Source organism: Anguilla rostrata, chromosome 3, assembly GCF_018555375.3.
Source record: "Anguilla rostrata isolate EN2019 chromosome 3, ASM1855537v3, whole genome shotgun sequence".
Lineage (NCBI taxonomy): Eukaryota > Metazoa > Chordata > Actinopteri > Anguilliformes > Anguillidae > Anguilla > Anguilla rostrata.
In genome coordinates this window covers 61,457,889-61,475,564 of record NC_057935.1, presented here as the reverse complement: position 1 = coordinate 61,475,564, position 17,676 = coordinate 61,457,889, and the positions used below count along the sequence as shown (strand labels likewise).

Sequence of the window (17,676 nt, the reverse complement as noted above, 5' to 3'; positions counted from 1 at the left end):
TGAGGAGCTGGGTAAATAAACGTTCCTCACATACCTCTTTAAAATTCCCCTCCTCACAGGGACTAGAATTACAGCTGGTCGTCAGCATTTGGAGTCTGGCTCCCTCTATTGGCCAGTAGTTATGACTGCAGTTTTCAGCTCTCAGAGGGCCGGTGTCTGCAGTTCTCATTCAATCAAGCAGCCAATTTAGCCCTGGGAAACAGGATGTGTGAACTCTTCAGCCAATCAATTACTTAAATGAATCACAAGTCTAGAAACACACCAAAAGCCAGCAGACAATGTGGCCCTCTAGGACCGCAGTCTGACAGCCCCCTTCCCTGAATACCCTTGAGGCTCTCAGTGCTATCTTCTCAGCTAACACCTCCGCTGTGCTTTTCAGAGCTGCAGAAGTAAGCTGGGAAGAACAGTTTTGAGTCAACACGTCCTAGGTCTTGGAATAAATCAACTACAAACTAAAACAGTAACATTTTCCAACCTTAGCTGAACTGAATGCTATTTGACACTTCGGTGAATGTATGATTGTTTTTAAAGGTGCGTTGTAAAACAATGTGTAATGCTTCCATTTTTAGTGTGACTGTATCATCTGAATTTATTGTCAGTGAATTACTCATTGTCTCGTCAGATATAAATTGCCCAGTGACGTTAAGGACAAAGGAAACTGTACATTGCAGAGTGAAGAATGTGATGCTGAAGAGACTTGACACCTTGTTTTTCCATGCACTATATAATTATTTTCTGAATTTAGTGTAAAAACTGCATGCCTTTTTGGAACAATATACCCAGTAGAATGACATGTATAATCAATAGAAAATAACATTTTGTCAGTGACTCTTCATATCTTGAGAGGACTGTTTGTTGAATAGGTCTCCCAAGCATGCCATACTTCATATGTTACACAATTACTACTAAATATTAACCTGAAGCTTATACACTAGATATTACGTGAATGAAATCAAAACATGTACATACTAACCTGCATAGCTATTACTTTTTTAGGATGAGAGCATATAGTCTATCCTCCTCAAGCAGTTTTACCATTTTATTCGGATTTGGAAAAAGTTGGTGATGGCATCACAGCACAGAAAGCACCATGGCGAGGAATCGAACCCACGTTCGCACGGTGAGTTGACTGAGGTTTAAACCGTGATTCTACGGGTTAACAATTTCAACGCGACCCAGAACACTTTTTACTGAACTATTTTTCCTGTATCGGAACATTTTCGGGTTCTCGCTGGCCTCCACAGGCACACGGTGGGCCGTCCTCGCTGACTGAAACCCTGTCGTTCCTGGGGGATCCGAGAGACAAGCGAGCCTCGCGTGGGGCTGCAGCCCGGTCAGCGCAGGCACGGGCTGGATCCAGTACCAGGCCGTGGGACTGATCCATATACTGGAGCTCTGCCTTATCAGGGTAAGCCAGCAGCTCCAACCTGATCGTCGTTCAAGGGGCCAGGGACACTGGCACATCGGCCAAAATGAGTTTTTCCCCGGTTTTTCAGTTCCCTCTGCGTTTCATGCTGAAGTACTGTGACAAATTGACTGTAAATAGCAATCATACAAAACAAATGTATGTTGATGGATTCAGGCAGGAGAGCAATCAATTGCTTTGGGTTGGAAATACGACCTGCTACTGACTTGATATTGCATTGCGAAACTGGTTAAAGGACAAAATCCTCGCAAAGCATTCACATTTGCAAAGGCCTGAAGGCCATTAATTGTACATTCACTTCAAGGGTACATCCGGTTAATTGTGAGACTGGCACTTTTTCCAATATTAAAATGTTTTTCAGGCATCAATTTTTCTAAGGATTTTTACATTCTACAAGTGTGCAAAAAACCTGACAGGAAAATACAAAAAAAAATACAGGAGTCATCGGTTAGAAACACTTGGTCCAAGAGTTTAATAAGCAAGACAACCAACAAGAAGTCCGCAATGGAATGCAATATCCTCCTACGACTAAGGTCAAGAGCAGGAACAGCTGGGAACCCTACATCTTTTCAAAACAAACTGGAAAAAAAAACAGAATCGGTTACAAAAAAAAAAAAGTCAATTCACCACGAGTGAAAAGAAAATGGAGAAAACGCCAGTATATTAGAGTGTGAAGGCAGCCAGGCTATGCAATGCAACACAGCAGATCTCTACAGCCCAATGTTCAGCTCGGTTGGCTGAAATACTATATGCAGCATTCTTTAAGACGTCGTTCACCACTTCATGCATCAGTGATCACACACGTTCACGAGGAATGATTCAGTCACTTTCACAAGTCAAAAAACTATTATTACTCACTAACATTTTCCCTTACAAAACTGATGTTTTTCAACCAAAAAAAACTTTTAATCAAATTTGAATACGGAAGAAGATTGTCCGTTTACAATGCGAGAAATCGACTGATGTTCAGAACACCGTAGGGTATAGTCAAAAGGGTGTATTTCAATTTTAAAGGCTCTGCTTTTTCCATTTTTTAATCAAAGCGATGACTGGTTCTTTGGTCCATGCAAGAAAAATCAATCTACGTAAACAAGTATATTCATTATTGGATAGCCTTTCCATCAAAATTGATTCAGCTGGAATGATTCCTCAACTGGCAAACAAGGAATGCTGAAAACTAATTTTAACTGAAGCGTTTAAAAGCCTGAGCCCACAAATTTTACCTCCAGATGGCCTTAAAGAGCTTGAGTTTCAAGTAGAAGGGGGGAGTTGAAATTACTTGCTCCAAAGAAACAATAATTTCTTTGGATCACATCTGCTGTGTGCCACCACTCAACGCTGAATGACTAAAAATGCTACTACCGGTAAAGAAGCCATCATCTGTGCTGCTGACTCAACCTCCGCCTTTCAGAGTAGAGGTGCTTCGAGTTTCCTGCCTCTTCCCTCCCTAGTCTAAAATCTCCAGTTAAAGGATGGCACTCCAAACCCAGCGAATTTAGTGGTTATAACTGCAGTTCAGGTCAAAATCACTACACTACAACTAAATATTTGCTCGGCTCCACGCACAAATATAAGCACTGCATGCACGCACAAGGTGTGAAGCATCTTGCTTTTTGTCCAAAACATTTTCCACTGCTGTCATCTTCCAGTAGCGAATGGGATCCTTTCAGAATCAGAATGGAACGAGGGAGGTTGTTGGAATGGCTGTTGATTTTGGATAGTAAGCAGCAGCTGGGGGCGGGGGTCAGTGCATTTCTGTGCCAATCGGTTACTAAGGGTTTCGTTTAATAAAAAATCGAAAATAAAAAAAAACTCCTGACCTCACTGCAAAGAGAGCTCAAGCAGGCCCTTTGGCGGTGGCAAATTAGAAACAGGAGGGCAAGCTGGACAGAAAGAATTAACATTTACAAACACGTCATTCAAAAAGTAATAAAATAAGCATGCAGTTCTCTTGTCCATTTGCTTTCTCTTTATAACTTTTAAAAATATTGTTTAATTGTTTGGTCATCTGTCCTTTATATTCTTTGATTTGTATTGTATACGTACATATTATTCTATGATGAAAGGGACAATGAATGGATGTAAGGAATGAAAGAGGGAGGGAGACAGAGAAAAATGAAAACAATCCATATAAACTGCAGCAGGAGGATCTGAGGGATGGAAAGAAGGAAAAATGGGCAGATGCAAAAAGAAGAGAAGGGTCTGAATGCTTGTTGGATGCTGACGGTGAGGAGGAATAGCCCAGTGTTTGTCCTGGAGTGGTCCTTTCTGTGCGCGTTCATTTTGCAGTCATCATCTGTACAAACTCTGGAAGAAAACAAGGCCACAGATTTAACAAAACGCGCTTTCGGTGTACACTTTGTATATTTTGTACTGCATAAAGTAAAGGAATGCCACATAACGGCACTTAAAAAACACCCCTGCACAAGGTGAGGCTGAGCAAACAATGACATAGAAGACCCTTAAAAAACAGAATAATGAAGTGGTCATTCACCCCATACCTCAACATCTTAAGTCATGGAGGAAAAAATTCCTGTCCGCATTTCTCAAAAGAACACCAATGCAGCTCAAATCCACCTGCACCTTCTGCAGAATCATGATGAGGCTTTCTAATACCATGAATTAGCATGAGGCTAATGCTGAATTTGCACACAGAGACGTTACACGCTCTTTGCAATGCAGCACACGGTCTCCGTGGCCCTTTGAATTGAATTGAGGAACCTCCACATTCAACGTCCTGGGAAGAAACAGTGACCCTCGGCTCTCATCAAGCGATTTAAACGAGAGGCGCGTCCCGGTGAGGACCCACAGCGCCCCGGCCACCGGTCCGGCGGGAGACCGCCGTGGTCTGGTCCGGGCCATTTACGCCGCTGACCACGGGAGAGAACGGCCGCGGCAGCAGGAGAGCAGCGAGAGGCCGTGACGGCTTCATTATGGCTAGCGAGTCCCTTCCACCCCACCCCAGCTCAGCTCAGCGCTGCATCTCATGCGCCCGGCATGCTGCTGGAGAGCTCTCTGGCCAATGGGGTGGATGGAAATCCCAGCAAAATACTGTCCAGATAAAAGAAGGGGAGGGTCAGATTTTCTACTGAAATCAGCTGTCCCATTTTCCCCCCACCCGAGAGGCTGATCATGAAAACGACTGTGCACGAGGCTGGCCATGAGTTTTAAAGCACAGTTGCTGGAGGAGCTGAAAGATGAACCCGACTTAGCTCTGAAATATTCCATCTGAACGAAGGTGGAGTAATAACACATCCATGGGTGTCCTTCCAGGTTCACAGCTGTACCACCCTTATTAATGAGAGCTGCAGCCTCAGGCACTATTGTGCCCACACAAACCCATCTAATGTTGTGAAAACTTCAGCCCCGCCCTGAACAGACTGTTTGGCTTTCAAACAGATTTGTGGACAATGATCTGTAATCCACAAACGACAAGAATGCCTCTGCTAAGCAAATAAATACCACCGACTGCACAGCCAGCAGAACTGTACAGGTCAGGTTTGGCGTGAAATAATAAAGAGCATCTCCACAGTCACCAACCAGAATGATGACATTCTAGTGTTGCAACTGAACACAAAGACAAAGGATGAATTGTTTTCAACCGAGTATGAGGTATGAAGGCATATATTTTCTGGGGAAACCTTTTTCCAATGTACTGCCAACCAGCAAACTACAGCTGGTTTTTAATGAAAATGAATGTCCCTACTCCAGTGATCTTCAATCCTGGTCCTGGCAGGCCGCTGGGTCTGCTTATTTTTGTTTTTGCCTTAATATCAGCAACCAATTCAGATCCAAGAAACCAGGCAAGGCGAGTTAACCGTAATCAACTGCTTTCATTTATCTATTAAACGCCAGGTAACAACAAAAACCAGTAGAACCAGCAGACCCAGCGGCCCGCCAGGGCCAGGAATGAAGACCTCTGCCCTACCCTGTAAGGAAAAGCCTTTCAGGAGCGAAGTAGACGAGCACTGGGGACAAGAGCACTGACCTTCGTAGTTGACCTGTCCGTCACCGTCGATGTCGGCCTCCCGGATCATCTCGTCAACCTCCTCGTCCGTCAGCTTCTCCCCCAGGTTGGTCATCACGTGCCGCAGCTCCGCCGCACTGATGTAGCCATTACCATCCTGAAGAGCAGGGCGAGAGGAGGTGGGTTACCCCGGGCAACGGGCAAGATCAGCGGCGCGCACACATTCCCCTCCCCAAAATGTCACCCTTAAGCATTCAGTTAACTAGACACGAGAAGTGCATTTTGAACTCTAATGAAGAAAACGAAAAATGGAGATGAGGGTTTGGGTCATGAAAATACCCATTCAACTGAATCCTATGATTAGTGTGGGTTCTACAGGTAACAAACATATTTGAAGTTTTTCAAAATCTGTAAAATTTAGCCGTTGTTATGGATCGTTTCCTAAAAAGAACATGTCCTCTGCTCTAAGCAACAGGGCAGAGGACATGTGCTGTACAGATATCATTTTCATCTGGAGACGCAAGGAAAGTAAAAACTAAAATAAAAAATAAATAAAAAGGGTGCTGTTGAAAATGTGAACTGTTGTAGCAACACCATTTTATAACCTCTTAATAGTTACAAATCAATTTAATAAAAAGTACAAACACTCCTCAGAAATGCATTTTTTGGCGCCACCCCCAAACACACACACGTACGTTCTCAACCACCACAAATAAATTCTCAACGTGTGGGAAACACTGCAAAAGGTCAGAAGAAGTGTAAACATAACCTCAGGAAGATAGCACCAACATGGCTAATGTCAACCCAACAAATACAGAGATTACTGAAACACACATCCAAATCCAAAACATAGAATTTTGGCAACTAAAATTGTTCTTTTGTTTATATCATTTTTTAGTTTACTGACCAACGTTGGCAATCTCAGTTACATTGTCTGTTCTACATTAGGGAAAATGTGAGGAACAAAATTTTTTTGTTTGCTCCTTTTGCTATGCTACTATGTACAGCGTTTTTGTGAATGTTCTCTGTAAAAAAACTGCCATACAAATAAAATTGAATTTAATTGAATAGACAATGTTCCATGAATTGCAGACAACCATGCTCCTAGTCAGCCCAGGGCTTTTCCCCAAGGGCCAAACAGGCTTCTTCTTCTTCACCTTGTCGAAGACTCTGAAGGCCTCTCGGATCTCTTCCTCGCTGTCCGTGTCCTTCATCTTCCTAGCCATCATAGTCAGGAACTCTGGGAAGTCGATGGTTCCGTTTCCTGTGTGCCAGAAGCAGAAGGTTTGAGTGGCGGCTCACGTTCGAGACTGTGTGCCCGCCTTCTGACTGTGGCCTCCGCCTCGCCCAAACTGAAGTCACCGTTGCTATGGCATCAGTCCAATGATCATTCTAGTGCCTCAACCGCTCTTTTTAATTTTAGGGTGTGTACAAGCATTTTTCAAACTAGGTGCTGGTCTCTCTAGGCGTGCCTTAAAATGTAAGTTATGTTAAAAATGTATGAAGTTCTGATAAAACTAATAAATCATACTGTGATTTAAAAAAAACTGATTTGAATTAATTATGGAGCATCTGTAAGCTCATACTGCAAATATTAGAACTTGTCTGAACTTGGCCATCCACATGTTCAACCTCTATCTAACTGATCTCTCATCGCAACTTAACTTACTTAACAATTACATTTGTTCAAATCCCAATCTCAAGTGGGAGAGGCTGTCGCATTAGCCACTGGACTAAATTAGCGAAGAAGTCACTAGTTATTTCAAATGACAGGCCCACTGGCTAGGGAAAATTTGCAAAATATATAATTGTTATACAAAATATACATTGTTGGCAGAGGCAAGATTTAATATATTGTCATGTTCATCTATTTCTGTCTTTAACACAGCTTTACCGCCGATTCATATCAAGAGCAGTTTCTTTCACTTGCAAACACAAGTGTAAGGTGTTGCAAACTGCCTATGTCATTTTGGGGGTGCCGTGGAAATGTAAATGATTTACTGTGCTTTGGGCCTGGTGTATACACGCGCGTGTTTGAGTGGCTCACCGTCGGCATCGACCTCGTTGATCATGTCCTGCAGCTCGGCCTCGGTGGGGTTCTGGCCCAGCGAGCGCATCACTGTGCCCAGCTCCTTGGTGGTGATGGTACCGTCGCCGTCCTTGTCGAAGAGCGAGAACGCCTCCTTGAACTCTGGCAAATCCAAATTACAACCAATCAGGGGACTCCACCCTGCACAACCCTGCTCTGCATTCTCCTTACGTTGCAGCTGATCTGACCTTTCTTTTCAATGAGTGAGACACAGTATAAGAGAATACATTACATACAGTAACAATAATTTGGCAGTGCATCAGCATAACTCACAGGACTGGAAAGGTAAATAAATATACGGGGACTCACCAGCAATCTGTTCCTCGGTCAGCTGGTCAGCCTGAAACAGAAATGGAAAATGTTTCTGCAGTAGCTTGCTGAATCTTTTTCATTTGAAATCAAGGATACACATATGAGATCGTTCTATAAGCCTGGCAGTGTATGAAGAAATTGCCTGATATAAATGGTTTGCTTATCGGAACCAAATTGTTTTAATGTGTTGGGGGTGAGTGGACATCCAATAGAACTTACTTCATAATAAAAGTAATTGTCAGAGCTGAAAGGTTGTCACTGACAACCTGTCGGTTTTGTTCAGATCATTGTCAAACTTCAGTTCTGTTTAAAAAGAAACTGATTTGATTTGATTGATTACTCGATTATATGGGGAATAATCTTTTTTAATAATGTATGGACGCAGTCCTACTTCTTATTGAAATTATAGAACTGGCACACATATCACAATAAACGCACAGTAATTATGGTGGGGGTAACGTATTATCCAAACACGCGTGATCATATTGGTTAACACCGTTTATGGAATGAGGCTGCAGTTATTACGTTACACCATCGCTATGTTATAGAACACCGCAATATTATCTAGTTTCTACGGCCAACCACATCAACTGCTGGTTAACGACGATGTACCTCGGACAATACCCCATGGTAATGCAAACATACAGCTAAACGACCAAGCTAAGTACCGCGCCAATATAGACAGTGCCAGGCGCTGCTACTGCTAACTAGCTAGCTAGCGAACAAAAATGCAATAAATAGATAATATCTCAATAGCCCGCTACACAGCTAGCTAAGCATATGTACAGTAACTCCATTCGTGGGGAACGTATCCACCAATCAGTCTAAATCTGCTACAATTAGCAACGAGTTACTCGTATTGCGTACTTTTAATGATAGCTTTATGACAGGCAATACCTGAAGCTAGCCAATAACGCTTGGCCAACAAGCCAACGTTAACTTAGTTCTGATGGAAACATAAACATAACGCTACTAATTTTATGTTCAGTTCAGTATGTTTAGTATAGCAACGATTAAATTAATTGCATGAAAGCACAATGCAACTACTATGAATAATCCATATTTTTCACTGAAATACCCATCGTATTTAGCAAGACAAATGTTAGCTAGCTATATTAGTCTACGTCTGTGCACCACTAGCTAACGTTATTCTACCCGGTGTTTCCAGATCATGCTACCTAATCATACTTTAGGTGTGGGTTAATCTATAGTCTATCGTATTTCAGTATCATGCGTTTAGAAACAAATATTTTTAACAGATTGCGCTTACCATTTTATATTACAGATTTCAGTATCAATTAAAAATGATTCGGATTCTCGTTGAGTCCCACCGCGCCTCACAACGATGTGCTTCCCCGTACTAGCGTAACACTCCGCCTGTGCTCTTCGGCTTCAAGCAGAACGTCGCACACCCTGACAACCTCACTGTCGCTATGGTGTTTCTGCGCTAAAAGGCAGAAATAAAAAACGACAAGAAATAGTGCAGTCCAATGTAAAACTACATAGCCTATTGGCTAGCTGGCTATTTGCTGGATGTTATTGATCTTTAAAAATGCAGTGTTAGGTAGATGTAAGATTTTTTTTTATCCATAGATTAGTTATCTTTTATTAATATGAGGTATAATAATTAGCTATTTTAGCTACTCCGTATTAGTTTCCCTAAATAATCCACCGCTTAAAAGTACATCTGGTTTCTTATGTTTAATTTTTAAATGCAACAATGTACATATGTTTAGGTTTTGTAGATTATTTGTGGTATATGTGTTACTAGCATTAATAAATGAAAACGGTCCGCTCGCGTTAAAACGTAAGGGTATGACGGACTTTATACATAGTGACACCGTGGAACGGATGACCCAGGAAGTATCTCTTGATTGGTTTTCGGCCACCTGCAATGCGTCAGGGAGTCCTGGATGGCGAGAAATCATGATAGAAATTAGGGATTTTTTTTTATTTTCTAAATTTTTAAGGGAGGGAGGATTAGATACACCGTCGAGTGATAACATGTGACTGTACTCAAATGTAATCATCATTCTGTCTCACCATGGTCATTTTGTATTTCAACAATGCAGAATGGATGTCAGAAACTGCATTTGACCAACCAGCCAATTTTATCCGTACTGGGCAGTATTGTGAACTAATGCACTGTGTGGTCCTGTCGCTTTACTGTTCTATTCACTGACCTCATTCAGTTTTAATTCCTAGAATTTGAATGACAAAACAGATTCACTACACAGCTTTACGTGGATGCTTTACCCCTGCTTGAAGGGGTTGTCACCTGTCATCAGTGAGTCATGTTTATGGAGAAAGGACCAGAATATACCAGCCTACAGCTACATGCAGTGAAGAGTTACCAGAATTAACATTCACTTGCCACTGGAGCTGTTTGTGTTTAGTCCTGTCTGTACTGTCTACTAAAAAGAAAAAAATAAACTTCTCAAGAAACCAATTAGGAATGTGTCTTCGTAATGTTTAAAGTGAAGTGGTGGGGTATTTGGTCAAAATGCTTGTTTATTCTCACATGTAACAGCTGGCAAATCAGACAACTTGCCTGCTTTATTACTGATCACTTAAAATGCACGTATGATAAGCAACAGCTCACACTAGTCGTGCTCCTCTAATAATATATGGCAACCTTACACAAAAACAAGACCTACAACCTCCTCTTGATATGTCTCATCATTGGCTGATCTACCATTCTAGCTGGGTGTACGCAGTGCCCCCTCCTCCATCTGCCCATGGCAGGTGGCCCGGCTTTCAGTTTCAATGAATGAATGTTTAATAGGTGCTAAAATACCCTGCTGAATGAGCCATGGAATGCATTATTCATTAGCCTAAATGAAGATCACCGACAGATACATGATATTGGACAGGTAAGAGGCTCAGATGTGCTTGCAGGTGAGGCGAATGGGAGAGGAGGATATAATATAGAAGGCTAAAGGGATCAGCTTCAGGTCCCGTGTACTTGACACATTTAAGGAAAGCACACATACACAGACATACAACACGGCCAGATTTTCATGCCTTTTATTTTTGCTTTTCTGAACTTTTTTGGTTTCATATCAATGCTAAGGAAACAATGCAGTTTTGTTGGAAAAACATTTTTTTTCTGTATGAAACAATAGTTACAAAACACTTCACAACATAGCTTCTCATTTAAGTTCTTGAAGACTATTCACTGTTTTGAGTAGAGTAGTTCCTAAACATACATTTTTTTAACAACACAAGTTGTACTTGTTGAGCTCCAGAGAAAATCTTTCGCTATTTAAAAATGAATTTTAACTATAAAATGACACAGTAGAAAATTCTGTAGTAACTACCTTTTTTATTTTGTCTGGAATGTATCGAAACATCAGGGGAGGACTAGTGGCTTTAAGGTAAGGGAGAAAGGCATGTTGGCTTCTGTATTTGACCTAAAAAGTAAATGTGTGGTCTCCGGAGTGTACAGATGCAGGCACAGCCGCATCTGCCACAGTCATAAATATCCTATCATGAGAATTCAGTCTTCTGGGAGAGCATAGCATTTGTTCAAATGAGGAAACACAGCAAATTCTAAGGATATCAGTGCCTGGAAGAAAAAAAGAAACGGAACCCCCCCCCCCCCCTTCTGCCACCGCCCACATGTTGTTCAGTCCACTGGCTAGGCAGCGAAGGGGAACTGCAGTAGCACGCCCTGCTGGCCCTCCAGGACCAGCTGGTCCAGGTTCACGGAACTTTCTGGAACAAGTTTGTCGGGATCTGTGCTGAGCTTCACTGTGGCTTCGGCTGGCAGGTCTGAACTGACCAGACGCAGCGTGGCGGGCCCAGTACCCCAGTTGACGGCAGCTATGAAACGTTCGCTCTGGTCCCACTGGCGCAAGAAGGCCAAGGAGGTGGTGTCGTTGTGGAGCGGCAGGAAGTCCCCGTGCAGGAGGGAGCGTTCCTTCCCACGCAGGTCACTCAAGGTCTTAAAGAAGGACCGGCAGGACAGCCTCTGCTCTCTTTCGCTCTGAGGGAGAGACCAAAGACAGAAGCAAAGGCATTAACCCACAGGATCTACAAACTAAATGGCACCAGGCATTCCATGGGGCAAAAAAATACAACCTAAAAACTAAAAATAAGTCATTTCTGTTTGCAAGGTGGACTAGAAATGGAAAGCTTTTACCTTTAAGGTCTCGTTCTTCTCTTCTACAGGCTCAGCTGGGTCCCAAAGCATCTTAGGGTATGGTGTATTCTGTTGGACAGGGACAGGTAGCACACTTCGTTAAATAATTCCCTCAGGGACTTCACCTTTTACAGAGTTGCCATAATGGTGAGCAATGCCATGTGAACCAATTAATGTACAGAGCTATCAGGTCCTGCCAGTGGCTAAGAGTTAAAACCAATGACTTAGTTTGTTCCCACTTACTGTTTCCCCCTCCCTCCCCTAGCTTCTGCTGCATTCCAGACTGATCTGACTAATCTCTGGTAATTGCTCATAATGTGGGACTATGGATCAGGCGCTGAACAGAAGAGTATCTTGCTCAAGGCAGATTTCCATTCCCCTATTAAGAATGCATGTGAATGGTAAATCCTCCTTTGTGAGTGCTCACGCTGCTTTGCATTACTCTACCACAACTCTACCCTCAACATTTGCATTACGTTTTCCATATCAAAAAATTTGTCCATACAGTACATTCAGAGTGACTTAACATAATTGCATACAAAAAGACTTCACATCACAGAAAGCTGATACAGAGTCATTAGTCAAAACCAATAGTAGCTATTAATAGGTAAGTTATATGTATCTTAGTTGTAGATATATAAACCTACAACAAAATGGAGGGAACCGGAGAATGCAGTGCTTCAAGTAGCACACGGGATTGAGGGTACAGTTTTAAATACAGCATATGCGCTGCTGGTGAAGTGAGTGAGTGAGACGTGTGTATTTTAGGCGGTGCGAACAGCAGCTTCCTGTTTGAGCTGGAAAGGCTAGACAGACACACACTGGGAGGCCTTACCTGTCCCACAAGGCCGATCTCATCTCCATAGCTGAAGACCGGAGTTCCTGGCAGGGTGAAGAGGAGCAGCTGGTACAGCCGGACCAGTTTGGACCCGACGAGGGAGGCCAGATGCCCCTCGGTCCTGCTGCCCAGGCTCCAGCCCAGGCTGGTCTGGTTGTGCGAGCCGTAGAGCTGCTGGATGGCCTCTGCCCGCACGCTGCCAGCCTGCCCGGGCTTCAGAACGCCAGAGAGCAGCAGGTCCACGCCAGAGCCCTCCAGCAGGGCCGCCACGTCTATGGCCGAAGTCTTCTCTGTCACCCCTATCACAGCCCTGCACAAGCACAGACAGGAAGAGCCTTTCAGAAAACTCCAAATTCCCCTCTCTTTGAGAAGCAGCAGGCCAGAAATATCCAGCTTTATAAAGGTAAATGGGCCCCAGTAATAGTCACATGACTGCAAACAAGAAGGATAAGGATTCTGTGAAATATATTTTTAGGACTTGAAAATACTTGATTATAATCATGTACGTCCTTTAAACAATATATTTGTTAACATTTTACTAATTTCTCATGTAACATAAATGATTCATGCCAAATACTTAGGGGTAAAATATTCCACCAGGGGGCATGGACAATTCGGTAGAAATTATGGCTCAAGAAAATGTAGTATTTCCCATGTACCACAGGGTGGCTCTCACCACCATCAGCTATACCTGTGACTGCCAGAACTCAGGGTCTCAATTCACTCAAGAACACAAGTCTCTCATATAAGTGTTTACATAATGACAAGATTATTAGTTGTAAAAAATATTGAAAGTATCCAAGAGATATCTGCACGCCTTTGGCAAGAGCAATGGAGAAAAGGCGTATGAAAGAAAATAAACTCCACACAACACGGAAAGACTATTTGTAGTAGAAACAGCCAAGGAAAATGAATAGAAATAATTACCTGCTCTTTTCCCCCTCTGTTCTGTTGGCCTGCACAATTTCCTTCACATTTTCCCACATGGCTGGAGCCTCACTGACGACCTGTTCAAATCCAGCCACCTGAATCCCATCCACTCCAACCTGAATCCAGTACGGTATGGCCTCCTGTGCAGAGAAGAGGCGGAAGGAAGACATTAATATATTCATTCATTATTTTCATGCTCCATAAAACCGTAAGAATCCCCCTTTTTAAGAATTCTTACGAACATCATTAATGATAATCACATAGCACTGCATCCTAGTCATTGTTGAAGTCCTCCCTATCGACCCATACCTTGAGCTTCTCAGCAGTCCCAGCAACATCGTCAGCATTAAACCAGGGCTTGTTTCCACTGTAGTTGGGAGTCACATCCAGTACCACTGAGATTCCTTCAAACAGCAGGGAGAGAAAGAGAAAATTACTCAATGTTGACTTACTGGAACCACAATTTGAGAATGACAAATATGGCGCTGATGGGGGGGGGGGGAGCAAAGACAGAGAGAAAATACAACAAAGACGAGGCAGAGGACATGGAGAAACAACTGCTCACCTTTCTTGTGAGCCTTTCCCACAAAGTTCTCAAACTGCTGCTCTGTTCCCATCTCAGGGGCCAGTGATTTAAAGTCCAGTGTTTCTGGCTGGTCTGCTTGGACAGTGTGAAGAGGTCCTAACACAAGTCCCTTGACCTTCAGCTGACTCAGGCTGTCCAATTTCTCCTCCAGTCCTAATTGAGAGAAAGAGAGAGAGCGAGAGAACAATGTTTGAATAAAACAGACACCATTATTTCCACAAATTAACAGCAAGCATCCCAGCACGCAAGCCCCCCGCCACCCAAATAAAAATGTTGTGCACCACAAATTCAAGGTCATAAAATCTAAAAATCTGTTACTGTGACCCAGCCGGTAGGTTCAATCCAAGGCTCAACATAATGGAAGAAATTATGGCCTGCCAGGAAAACTCCCATAAGCGGTGAATACAGGATGCTGGCATATTAACTGCAAAGAAAGAGCCCTACTGTGCTGGTTCATCAAGTTACTTGTGCCAAAAGGTAATCACATGAAAAGCATGTGAGGACTTGTGCTGAATTTCACTGCTCACTGAGTGGAACAGTCATCTGTGATCTGGAGGCCATCTCCCCTAATTGCGTTTCCACCCTTTCAGTCCCAAATATGTCCACACTCCATTAGCTCCTGTCTCCCATTGCACTTTATACACACAATGACATGGTTATCATGGTTAACATGCTCTTAAGCCTCCTTCATTATCTTTACCTGCCAGGCCAGCTGCCCCAGCGTATGCTTCCACATCCCAGACCTGGTAAATGGGCCCCTCGTTCCACCAGTCCATTTTGGGGAGAGGTTTGCACCGAGGAGCCTGGATAATGATGACAATGGCTCCGGCCAGCATCCCAAGCCAGCCGAGCCAGAACAAAACCAGTAGAACCCAACGCGTGCGGACCCACCTAAGAGGGAAGGGATGTGCGGAATGTCAGGAAATAAGGTATTTTTCTGGTTTGGCCTGAGGTTAGTTACAGGTTCTCTAGTCTCCCGCTCTTTTTGTTCAGTTGCATGCTTTGCCCATAGATTAATTCATAAATGCCTTCATTGACACTGTTTAGATGTTGTAGAATATTGGCAGTTAGTTTCTTACCCTGGAGTCCCTGCGACTTTCATTAGTTCCTCTTTGGAAAGACCAGTGAATTTGACATCAGCCTCCTCCGGGACCTTCACCTTGACGCAGCCGTTTTTCTCGGTCCCTCCGCTTCCAACCTCTCCAGCCGTCATCGGCTGCTTCTCCAGGTCCATCTCGTTTAACTCCACGTCCTTCATGTCCACTGCGCTATCTTTACTCATCGTTATGCTTACTTTGGCTACTTGCGAATTTACCTAGAAAAATAAAGATCATATAGGCTATGTTATATAATTAAAAGCTTGTTATATTATATAAAACGTGTTTAAAAAATCTGGCAAGCTAACTTAATCAACTTGGTAAATGTCAAACTTTATAGGTCGCTGTCAGTAGCTAGTCTAGGCAGAGTAGCAAGCCATGTCACAGGTGCTGACTAGAGCGCAAATTCCATGAAGGATTGCATCAGCTCTCACATGGATTTGCTACATAGTGTAGCTAGCAAGTTAAAAAAAAAAAGAGGAAAAAGCGCGGGGTCATCTGGCAGATTTTGTAACGTTAATAGTTAGTTAGCTTGCTACTTTACATAGCTTGTTACACTAAATAAGGCGTCTCTGAAGTTAAACAACTACAACGTGTCACTGTCAAACTATACAGTTAACGCCGGTACATAAAAAAAGTAGTTCAACGTGAAGTCCTTAATGTAACACTGACCGATCATGTAGTCTATGGTACGTTTTTATGGTTAGTAAGAACCAAGTTCATGGTCTAGTCAACTAGCTAAGTCAGCGAACAACTCTAAATTTTGCTAATAACTGACATATGACGAGCAAATCGTTCGAAAATATATATCGATAGCTAGCTGTAAGCAAATGAATTGTTGTTAAACGTTAGCAAGAGCATTTTTCGTTACAAATTTCAATGAAAGTTTCACTGAAAATAACTGCGCATAATAATTAAATTAAGATAATTTGGCAGTATGCATTTTTCAAACATCAACAGACAAATCAATCACCTGTTCTTCAAACGTTATTCCGGTCAAAGTTGTAAGGTGTTTTGCTAGGTGTCTGCAGTGCACTATTCCTTGTAAGTCACTCTGTAGACAGTATATCTTATGACAGCTAAGCGTTTCAGTTGCTTTTAAAGCTGGCTTATCCGACAGCGTCAGACCACATTAAGGTGGAGCTACGCAACGAGCCCATGTGAACTATTTAATGTGAACTCCAAATTTAGATTATCTTGAAAACGAAGCGAGTGTTTTCTTATGAATGTCACATGTATTAAAAGTGTGTTTTTCCACACCTGAGAACAGATTTAACTAAGCATAGAACGATCAATCTTAAAAGAAGTCCACCTTAAGCCCCCCTTCTTTAAACTGATTTCACATGAATTGGCAGGAATGTCACAAACAAGCTCAAGATTTAGACCACAGTGTTCTCTCCGACTGAGGAGGGGGTGAGAAAAACATCGGTGGGGTGGGTTAAGGGGTAGAATTCCGACTAGAGTTCCATCCTCCATCCAATCATCGAGTTTTACTAAAATATCACCAGTAATCGGCAACTAAACCATATAACTGTTACAAAGTGGTCTGAATAAAGTAATGCTGCAAGAAACGATTGCCATGAAACACTAGACGCACGATAATAAAAGGTCAAGAACATGTAGCTGATTAAGCAGTTTTTGTAGTTGCAGTATCTTAGCCCCAGCAGGAATAACCTTTGGCACAGAAATGCTTTTTCCAAAATAAAGGTATCAACTCTTGTATTCTACTACATCTATAAGGATGTAAAATACTGCAATCAAATTATATTTGCATGTAGTTTCAATGTTATTTTGACATTGTAAACTATCTTACCTCATCTTATTTATTTATTGATTCATTCATTCATTCATTCATTTTAGGATTATGTTGCTCACAGTACAGTTATTTATTTAGTTATTTATTTATTTATTTGACACCTTTGGTATAACCAAGAAAATTCTTTGTTTTGAATAAATAAATTCTCCAAATGAATAAATAAATAAATATCTGTTCTGTTTAGGGAACATGTAATCTGATGCCAGACATGAACAGACAGGCAGGGGAAATGAGGGAACATGGGAGGGAGTGAGGAAGGAAGCAAGTAAACATATTTGTAAACTGGAGGTTAAGTAACATCTGTGAAATACAGATGCGTGTTATGCTCGCATCATGTGTAAATCATGTGTAACGTTACAGGGAATTGATGACAGAAAAGCTTGATAGGCTATTACATTTCAATACAGCAATGTCTTCTAACCCTGAGTAACAGGCCTTTCAGCTCATCTATGCACAATGTTATAATTATAT

At 42.3% G+C, this 17,676-nt stretch overlaps 2 protein-coding genes across 2 annotated transcripts; both read right to left on the bottom strand.

Annotated features, from left to right (window-relative positions):
- Positions 1-1,874: 1,874 nt before the first annotated feature.
- On the bottom strand, positions 1,875-9,221 carry calm3b (calmodulin 3b (phosphorylase kinase, delta)). The gene is made up of 6 exons (XM_064329106.1): positions 9,065-9,221; positions 7,792-7,822; positions 7,441-7,584; positions 6,551-6,657; positions 5,415-5,550; positions 1,875-3,733 (listed from the first exon to the last, which is right to left on the bottom strand). Exons 1-6 carry the CDS (start codon positions 9,065-9,067, stop codon positions 3,705-3,707), a joined length of 450 nt encoding a protein of 149 aa, XP_064185176.1. The 5' UTR covers positions 9,068-9,221; the 3' UTR covers positions 1,875-3,704.
- Positions 9,222-10,805: 1,584 nt separating this feature from the next.
- Positions 10,806-16,513, bottom strand: LOC135251547 (amino acid transporter heavy chain SLC3A2-like). The gene is made up of 9 exons (XM_064329105.1): positions 16,363-16,513; positions 15,372-15,607; positions 14,993-15,183; positions 14,272-14,445; positions 14,016-14,110; positions 13,704-13,846; positions 12,774-13,086; positions 11,939-12,007; positions 10,806-11,782 (listed from the first exon to the last, which is right to left on the bottom strand). Exons 2-9 carry the CDS (start codon positions 15,572-15,574, stop codon positions 11,435-11,437), a joined length of 1,536 nt encoding a protein of 511 aa, XP_064185175.1. The 5' UTR covers positions 15,575-15,607; positions 16,363-16,513; the 3' UTR covers positions 10,806-11,434.
- Between the last annotated feature and the right edge of the window lie 1,163 nt (positions 16,514-17,676).